This window comes from Leptonotus elevatus, chromosome 18, assembly GCF_054856555.1.
Source record: "Leptonotus elevatus isolate MCC_2025b chromosome 18, RoL_Lele_1.0, whole genome shotgun sequence".
Taxonomy (NCBI): domain Eukaryota; kingdom Metazoa; phylum Chordata; class Actinopteri; order Syngnathiformes; family Syngnathidae; genus Leptonotus; species Leptonotus elevatus.
The window spans coordinates 10,827,941-10,838,014 of NC_141256.1; the positions used below are offsets into that span (position 1 = coordinate 10,827,941).

At 39.7% G+C, this 10,074-nt stretch overlaps 1 protein-coding gene across 2 annotated transcripts; it reads right to left on the reverse strand.

Annotated features, from left to right (window-relative positions):
- Nucleotides 1-318: 318 nt before the first annotated feature.
- ttc13 (tetratricopeptide repeat domain 13) lies at nt 319-9,926 on the reverse strand. 2 transcript variants are annotated; one of them, XM_086061081.1, is made up of 23 exons: nt 9,683-9,926; nt 8,870-8,964; nt 8,714-8,789; nt 8,567-8,637; nt 8,418-8,483; nt 8,131-8,223; nt 7,886-8,002; nt 7,578-7,688; nt 7,309-7,391; nt 7,095-7,236; nt 5,961-6,135; nt 5,723-5,879; nt 4,995-5,125; nt 4,788-4,920; nt 4,609-4,701; nt 4,438-4,521; nt 3,264-3,348; nt 3,075-3,181; nt 2,598-2,733; nt 2,132-2,211; nt 1,881-1,959; nt 1,718-1,797; nt 319-1,604 (listed from the first exon to the last, which is right to left on the reverse strand). In XM_086061081.1, the coding sequence occupies exons 1-23, from the start codon at nt 9,864-9,866 to the stop codon at nt 1,490-1,492; spliced, it is 2,493 nt and encodes an 830-aa protein (XP_085917207.1). In that variant the 5' UTR covers nt 9,867-9,926; the 3' UTR covers nt 319-1,489. The 2 variants fall into 2 exon arrangements, with proteins under 2 accessions (XP_085917207.1, XP_085917206.1); XM_086061080.1 differs by having other exon boundaries at nt 3,075-3,184.
- Between the last annotated feature and the right edge of the window lie 148 nt (nt 9,927-10,074).

Consider the following 10,074-nt stretch of genomic DNA (forward strand, 5'->3'; position numbering starts at 1 on the left):
ATTGCAGAAATGGCATCAATTAGAGTAGAACAGTATTAGAGCAGCCCCATAAGATCGTAACATTTGGCAAACGCCAAAGGAGATTTTTTCCAGATGTTTGCATGCTCCTTTGCATTCTTTCTTTTTAAGAAATTGCAAATTGTGCTTATAATCTAGAAATAATAAATGGTTAAATTTTTGACTATTAGATGAAATTAACAGAAGTTTTTAAGGCCATATTTAATTTTGCAATCAATTTAGTCAAATGTCATCTTGCTTGAATATTCCGTGCATGCAGCAATTTCCCAACTAGAAAAAAAAAGTGACAAAACACACCCATCCAGGTCAACCAGTTTATTGGCTGAAAAACATTCAGTCAAAAATCCCTGCAAGTTTCTGCACGAGTGGTTTAAAAAAACATCCTTCGCCGCTGCAACGGTTGATACTTTAAACAAAGATGATTTATCTTGTTGACAACCGCCCCCAAGCTAAATGAACATATGTAAGCTCAGAAATTTTACCCCCCGCCCCCAAAAAAAAAAGTTTCGATGAATGTTTAATTAAACAGCGATTACAAGAGGGCCAAACAAAACCATGGGAACTGTTAGCAACAACCCAAAACTTTTCACCCACAAATGGCCACCATAAATAATAATAACCTTTTTATTAGATCCGATTTTTTCAATAAATTAACATGTCCCAGACTATGAAAAAGTTTCCCTATACTCAAGTAGAATATGTGTAAACATCACTTTAAAAAAACAAACAACTTCTAACATAAAACTGGATTGTATTTTTTAACCTCATTTAACAATCTCAACTAAAGTTGTCCAAACACAAACATTTTTCCATGACAACCAATTCACCTTAACATTGCATTAAATTAGACTTCATTGAAGTAGCGGTATTCTACCGATGTGCTTTTTCTTCTTTTGTGCGAGTCACTTTGTGTTTGTGCGAGAGTGCCCACAAACAAACAAAAAAGGTATGTTTCCACTGTATGTCAGGTTTTTTTTAGACAAGATGTGCTGTGAACTCAAACCTAATTGTGCTGAGGTTTTTTTCTCTCTCGCTACAAACCTGCAGGATGGCAATTGACGTGAGGTGTTGCCGCTTTTCGTTTTGAGAACGCAAATAGTCACGAAATGCCTCTAAAGTCAATTGCTGAGGTGGTTCAATTTAGAATTTGGCAAAAATTGTTTGGAGTGTGCGCAGGAACAGAATGTTGTGCTTTTTACGCATTGCCAATTCTTTTCTGCCGTGTTAAAAAAAATGAGATGCAACATAACTCACATTAGTCTTTTAACGTTAAAACTCAATGTTGTGCTGTTTCGCTAATGTAGTTAACTTATTTTTTACACTTGTATGGCCATGACAATCCGTTTTATGTTTAGCGCTTTCACTATATAACTTTTGTTCGATTATCATCAATCATTTGTGAACCCTCAGTCATTCCTTTTGTTCCACCAATATAAGACGCGTCCTGAACTAAACTCTTGTGTGTTTTGTGCTAGGACTTCTTTGAACATTGTGACGTCGAGTCTGCGTTGAGGACTTCGATCATGGTTCTGATGGACGGGAAGGTCTCGGCCACAGAGGGCAGATTCTGGTACCAAGATGGTAAACTTTGGAGTGGAAAAACAAAAATAGAGTTGAGTAAGTTTATTATGACGCTTTATTATTATTATTATTATTATTATTATTATTATTATTATAATGCACATTTCGTTCAGCTCACCTTTTGAAGTGCATCCAGCTCTTTGCTGTTTTACTGAAACTCTCTGGACTGGGTGTCGTCATGGCCTCAAAGTCCACCAGCTTACAACAAAATTAACACAACCTCATTTGAATCATCATTTTGATAAAAAAAAATATATTTTATTACATTTCAATTCTGTTACCTTTCCTTTGGGGATCCGACCAGTGACCTCATTCCCACTGGCCATCACTGCCCCCATCATGACCGAGTAGGCCACCACGCTGACCGCACAGAAGAAAATGCAAATGTACAGATTTCTTTTTCGTATGGAGAATATAAATCATGTATGTGACCCATTGGGACCTAGGCGCTCTACTGAGCTCAACTCATTCAAATGACTAAACGGAGTTGATTTCTTTTTAACAGAATTGGGTGGCCGTCGGTAATGATTACCTGGAACCTCTGGAAAGTGGCATGAGGTTGCAGAAGTAATAAACCAGCGAGAGGATCAAGTTGCACACGGCGTCAGCGTCCTGCAAAAGAGCAAAGGTTGTCTCGGTCAGGTGAAAAACAACAGTAAAAAAAAAAAATTATTCATTAGTATTACATTGCTGAACTAAAACGGCTCAGCAACAGTATCATTGTTTTTTAGTACCGTGTTAGCGTGTCTTATTTTAAAAGGACTTTTAGGCTACAAAATATATATACTGTATTCCATTTTTAATATATCAGTTTGAAATATCTCATTTAATATGTGCACTTTTCATATATGCAAATAGTACTTTCGACACTACTACCTACAACTTTCAATGCAGATTTAACATCTAAAATAATTCCCCCGAAACACTCAAACTTGATTTGAAATATACAATATATGCTCTTTACAGCACGCTGCTGCAGATTGTGGTAGGAAACGCACCGCAAACTCAGTGGAGAGCATGAAGACCTTCCCTTTGGTCGTCAGCTCCCTGTAGATGGACTCGATTTCCGACTGGTACTGGTGCGTGCGCTCCTCCGTGGTCTGCGTCTCAACTGAGAACAACATGTTGCCCACCCTGGAAGATGGCAAGAACAACTACAGATTGCAATTTCGCCTTTCTATCGTGTGAATGCTGAAGAGATGATGTAGAACATAAATGATGTGTAATGAATTCAATTATTGAGAATATGACCAATAATTCCCAAATTGTCCTTATATATTATTTTTTTTAAGTTGAAATTGGACATACTGGTAACTTTTTGGTTGAATATCTCATTCGTATTTTTTTAATGTCTAAGTGTGGGAAAAGTGGGATTTTCTGGAATGTTAAAAATGGTCAACTAGAGGTTGTGATATATTTATATTAAATGGCAATAAGAGAGTTTAATGATAACGATAATGATAAGGCACGGTCACCTGTCTCCCGTGATGGTGATAGTGAAGCCGTCGTACTCTTTGCCCGGGTCCTTCATACTCGGCACTTTGGAGTTGACCGTGAAGCCATCTCTGGTTTTACTGTTAAACTGCTTCAGGAAACAAACACATGAGCTGCAAATGCATGACGACAACACTGCGGGTCCACCGTTTCCCTCATTTCATCTTTACCTTCATTATAGGAAGAAGATCCTCCACTTTGTTTACGTTCTCCAGGGCTTGGCGGACCTCTCCCAGCCCTTTGGGGTTGTACGCCCTGGTCAAATTTTAATGATAGGAGGTTCATATAGATAAACTTCAAACAGCACAAATCATACACAAAGTTAATAATTTATGAAAGAAAAAAAGTGTTTTAGCAAAAATGGAGGAGAGGTTATATAACTTTAAAATTCATATAATTGGGGGGGGGGGGAATAACGGTGTAGTGAGACTATTAAATTGTAAAACAATGTTCAAACATAACAATTTAAAACTAATATATATATTTCATAGAGATGAAACGGTGTTCACAAGAGTGTGTTATTTTTATATTTTATTAAGTCTTTAAGGTATTATTTTTAGGGGTGTCAAAATTAGTGCATTCATTTTGAGTTTATTTAAAGTTCCTTTAATACCACTCATTTTCTTAACGCGCGATTAATGACCGCCCCTTACTTGGAAAGCCTGTACTGGGGGAATTCCAGTCCCAATGCAGAAGACGACGTTAAAATTTTGCAGTAATAAATGTAATAATATTGCATATATTTGTGGGGACTGGGGTCAAGTAGCATTTTACAATAATACAAATTATTAAGTTATTTCATGTTAAAGATTAGATAGCTCTTAATATGAAAAGTAAAATGCACGGAGCCGTCACCAATGTCTTACAAATGCAATTATGCCATCCAGTGGCAGAAAAATGACCAACACAAATCAAGATCCCAATCATTTTTTTTTATAGTACAGTACATCTTTTTAATTTTAACTCAATTTTTGGAATTATTATGAAATGACTATCAATGACTAAAAGATGCAGCTATATTTCTATTAGTTTAAAAATGTATCCCCTTTTATGTCAACAGGAGTATAAAAACTTAGAAAAAATATATATTTCATTGTACATTTAGAACAGATATAAAATTTGTCATTAATTGTGAGTTAACTATTGAAGTCATGCGATTAATTACAATTAAAAAATTTAATCGCCAAATTATTTTTATTTGATAAATTTCTGGTTGCTCGTCTGGTTTCTTTGTTTTCTTTCTCCAAAATCAAGAAAGGAGATACGCAAATTTAACACCACCGATTCCGGCTGAAGAAAGCAAACAATGGAATGTGTGATAAAAGCTGTGATGTGAACGCGCACCCATGGTAGACCAGTATTCTGTCTTTGATGAAGTGCAGGATGTTGTCAAAGTAGGCCAGGTATCTGATGTTGATAATCTGGCCCCTGTGGGAAGAAGGGGAAGAAAAAAAAAAGACAGAATTTGAGAAAACACAGTGCATCGAATAAGAGGTTAATGGGTGTTGCCTTCACCTGATGAGGTTGATATGATTGTTGAAGCCACGACTGAGACTCCTGGCAGGCATCTGGTCTAACCACAGAACCGGCTGGTCAGGATCAGCAATCCTCCAGACAGAAGAAGAATTGTTTTTATAAGAGCCCAGCTCATCCACAAACACTAAAATCCTACAAACCTCGTTTAGACTTCTTACCTCCTCCACTTGACGGCGATGTCAAACATGTCCCTCCACTGCATCTGCCTGGTCTTGCCGTTGACGCGCACTTTGGCGTTGCTCCACGTGCGCTGCATGGCCTGCATCACCTCTAGTGTGGCCAGGCCCATGGCTGCACACAGCAGCAAAACACATACCGTTATTTCCTCATTTCATTGGAGTGCTCAAGAGGTCATTTTCGGGCACCTCGGTGTATCCTCTTGTTAGGCAAGAAGCCCGGCGTGTCGTACTGCATCATCGCCCCCAGATGGTCGGCCGTGCAGATGAGCTTCTGGACGTCACTGCTGTAGGACTCAAAGTTCTGTGGCAGCACATCCCTGATAGGGAAGAAAAGAGTAGCTGACTGATTGCAAGATTTGGTTTTATTCTAGAAGCAACTACAATTACAAAACGCAGAATTATTAACTGCCATTGACGGCTATAGACGTCAAAAATTCATTTTAACTATTTCTATTAGATTTAAAAAAAAAATCCACTTTTGCTAACAAGAGTATGAAAACCTAGAAAAAATATGTTTATTGTAAATTTAGAACAGATATAAAAGTTGTGATTAATCGTGAGTTAACTAGTGAAGTCATGTGATTAATTACAATTAAAAAAAAGAATAATCGCCTGACGGGGCTAATTTAAAAAAAGAAAAATAAATAAGGGCCGTTTAATCATAATTAATCGCATGATAATTTTATATCTGTTATTAATGTACAATAAAAAATATAGGTTCTCATAAAAAATTAATGAAATGAATTGTTTAACTAAGAGAAATAGTTCACATGAATTTTTGACGTCTATAGTCCTCAATGGCAGTGAATGAGTTAAGAGTGGGAGATGTTATATCAAGATAATTTAAACTAAATTGTACATTCATGGATTTATATATTATTACTGAGAAAGCTACCCAAAAAAAAAACACGTACTTAATATGCGGCTGCAGGCCGGGCTGCTCCTCATAGTCTTCAATAAGAAAGGGCAGATTCTTAGCCCAGTGATTCTTAAAGTTGCCCGGCAAGTCCTGGTCCACGTTGTATTCGGCGACCGGGACGTCCAGGTGGGAGTGCAGGTAGCGAGAGTACTCTGGTTGGGTGAAGCAACATTACACGAGTGTTACTAAAAATTATCTGGAACGTCAGACTGCCGCATTGACGGCACCCGCACCTCGGAGGTATTTGACTTTGAGGTATTCGGAGCTGGCCTTCTGTCCCAGCAGCGGGTCGTTGAGCATGACTTTGGTCTGCGCTTTGATGCCCTCGTAGAACTGCCCCATGGCCACGTGACTCAGGCCCTTCATGTACTGGCACACCTCGTTGTACGGCTCCAGCTGCAGACACCTCTGAAGGGAAAACACAACGGTCACTTGCCTTGAAACGAAATGAGATGCGTTTGTGCGCAAGGGCACAACGTTTCTTCATATATTAGCAATTTGTGGACTTTATTAGGGAACCAATCGTCCATTACTCACTCACGGGTTGGCTGTTAATGTGCTCAGGCTGAAGCACTGTCTAAAATAAAAAATATTGCTTTGATGGCCTCTTGGTGCCAAGCCACTAGGGTTGTGTGAAAGGCACCGACTGATACATTTCTGATCATCTTATAAAGCTCTAATGCCACCATTTTGTGGGATCTCTGTGTGAAAGAGGCTGAAAAGTGGTGCATCAACTCCTAACTGTGAGAGTAATCAGATGCATGAAGTGTGGACTGAGTGTGAAGTTGCTCACGATTATCACATAAGAAGTAAAAAAAACAACAACAACATTGAAATTAAAAAAACTAATTTGGCATTATTGTGTTAATTTTATCTCCCCCCTCTATTTATGAGGAGCTACTTCCTAGCCTCTAACATGATAAACATGGCTGAAATGAAGTAATGTGAGAGAGAGGACTGAATGGGACCTGAGATTAAGATTGCCCATCCGATGATCATTACGGGGAATGTGAGGTTACTCACCAACAAAACAGACAATCTAACAGGCGTTAGAAATCTCATAGCAAAATCAAGTTCCTCTCTCTCATTTACAAACAACTTCATACAATGTAGACCTATTAATGAAAGGGAATAAAAACTCTATAGACCTCCTGTATGCCATTCCGAAAGGTGCATATGGCATTTTAACTCCTGTTTTCTCCTCTGGGCATCAATAAAGGATATCTTATCTTATTTTGACAAGGCCTCTTTCACACAAAGATCCTGCAAAATGGCCGCGCCCGATCTGAAACAGAAGATAGGGCATTTATCTATATAAGCCGTTTCACATTTGCGTAAACGTGTGCACTTTGTAGTTGTGGGTCCACCTTAAAGTTGCCGATAGCCTCCTGCAGGGAGCCGTGGTGGTAGAGCATCATGCCTCGGAGCTGCAGAGACTGGATGTGGTTCTGGTTCAGCATGAGGGCCTTCTGGAAGCTGTCCATCGCCGCCTCGAAGTCGCCCAACTCTCTGGATGAAAAATTGGGAGTGAAACAGGTTCAGACGTACGAGCAAAAAAAGGACAACAGGAAGTTAGTATACCTATAGGCTTGTCCCAGGCTCTTGTAAGCGTCGATGAAGTCAGACTTGAGCTTCAGAGCCTCTTTGAAAGTCTCAATGGCTTCCTGAGGATACAACAGAGCTCTGCGTTAATTTTAAGACCCATGAATGGTGGATTTAAGGATTAAGTAGCAATTGTATTATTATTACTTTTAACCATAATTGGGGCCTTCATTTTAGAAAAAAATATTTCTGGATCTCCGGAAAAGTTGTTTAAGGACATTTTTCCAAATTTGAATTGAAGTCAGCACCTTGAGCATGCCTCTGTGGAAGAAGGTGAGGCCTTTGTAGAGCATAGCGATAGGCTGATTCTTTTTCAGCTCCAAAGACTGCTGGAAGTCCTCGGCCGCCGCCACGTAGTCCTGGTGGAAATGAAGGGTGATGGTCAATATTGTTTATATATGGAAAAAAAACACAGCGGTGGGAGGCATCGTTTTCTCTGCTGAGTGAAGCACTAGGTGGTATTAAGAGGTGGTTCAAGTCAAGTAAGTCCCGACTACTAATTTGCACAGCCTGCCACTTATGTAAACACACACATTTGGTGTATTGTATTTCAGACCTCTGAGATGAAGAGTAGTGTTCCTCTGTGTCTGTAGAGTCGAGCTGATGGTTGTAGCTGGATGGCTTTGGTCAGGTCTGCCAGAGCCTCGCTGATACGTCCCAGAGGAGACAAAATCTACGCATACACAGACAGACTCGGCAATGTTGTTATAGCTGAACGAGGGGGTAAAATGTGTGTTTTTGTTAGTTTTTTTTGTCAGGAAAAAGGAACTTTTGTTTCCGTGAGGGTAAGCGGCAGCTAACCTCTGCTCTCTGTTCATATACTTCAGGCCAGTTGGGCTCCAGTGTGATGACTCTGGTGAGCTCATATAGTGCCAGGTCAGCATTTTTGATGTCCTGGCGGATGCAGGGGAAAAAGCAACAGCAGTTACAATTGTTGCAGATGTAAAAAAAAAAAAAAAAAAAGTGAGCCCTGTGCACATCCAGGGAAGTCTCACATCTTTTAAATTTACATGTATTTATTTTACAGTTAATAATAAATTAATGACAAAAAAAAAACCGCACCAATTAAACAACTTTACGTCGCTCACCTGATGACTTTTCTTGCCATAGGCGATCCCTCTGCCATAAATGGCGCTGACCAGCTCGGGGTCACTCTGCAGCCAAAAAAGGAAAGAAAAAAAAAACATGCAGCATAATTCAGATTTTGAGATTATGATTAGATGGTGTTTGGAGGTACCTGCAGCAGGAGGGAGAAGTGTTTGATGGCTTCATCATAGAGGCCGTTGCCGATCAGAACGTAGCCAATGGCTAAAAATAAAAAAGCACACAACAAGATGGAGGTGCTTAATCAGGATGCAAAAGAGGCTCAATTAGGACAACATACCGAGTTCCTCATTTGTGTTGACATTTTTAACGGGGTAGGGAATTTTCTTCTGCTCAATAAATAGTTTGGCTTGATTCTATAAAAAAATAAAGGACATTTCCAGATTAGATGACACGTTTATGCTGCATGAAGTATTTTTCTGGTGCGTGATCTCACAAGAATTTTCTCTGCGTTGAGCGAGTAAACTGACTCGCAGGGTTGGTTGCTGCCCTCCTCGCAGTTTGGATCATCCAGCTGCAAAATGGATGATTCTGAAAAGAGACATACAGTATGATGGACATTTAGGACCCAAATAAATTGCTTTACCTAGACCATTATTCTCAGTCGTAGGAAGTAACGTAGTACAAATATTTTGACTTAAGTATAGCGTGAATATGTTTGCCAGGCATTTTTCTGATAAATAATCTCCTTTTGAGGAAGTCTCAACATCAACCATTTTGAAAGCGCTTGCACCAAAGAAAACAAAGAGTGTTGACCTTACAAGATAGGAACACCACTGCACAGGAGTAGCAGTTTCGCTCGAGTAAAAAAATCTAGACATTATTAATTCTATACCCATAAGAAAGAAAAGCAGTAGACTTGACACTGACTTTATCTTATTAATTTAATACTTTAACTGTCTTTGTTTTTACGTCTGACACTTTATGGACAGCACTTTCGTATGCAGCTATGGTTGCTTTTTAGTGCTCTATAAATTAAATTGGGTTGAGGAATTAGAATTAATGTAAAATCTAAAGAGACTGCCACTTGCAGATTTTACCCCCCAACATTTACAATATCATCTACAATTGATTATCACACCAAATCAGTTGTTTAACATTCTAATTTTCTAGGAAAAATAAGGTCGCCGGCGGTCTGTCAAAAGCATTGCGGTCACTCGCTACGGTATGTTAGCATTAGCTAGTTGACGTAGCGTTCAGAATTTCATCAACACATTGCTACCCGTTTTTCTCCCCCTTTTTCGTTTACCGCAGTCCGCCGCGTACTCTTCCCAGTCGGACGTCGAGCTGCACCCCTGCTTGTGGAGCTCGCTGTTGAACAGCGTCAGCGTAGAGAAGAACTCGGTGGCCGGCGCCACTCGACACAGGTAGCCGCAGAGAAGCGAGAGGACAACTGCGTTCCGTCTGGCAGGCTCCATGTTTAGCGGTGACATGAGCTTGCATGCGCTTCCACCGGACCCGAGATCGGCCGGCCACGCCCCCTACCTCTTCTTGTCGATTCATAGGTTGGATTTGAATGGCGTGGCAACCGGCATACAAAGCAGCATTACCGCCGTCTACTGCACTGGAGTGGATATTACGTGAATTTAGATTCATTTACAACAAAAACAACATGCAATACGCGTCATCCCCACTTATTTA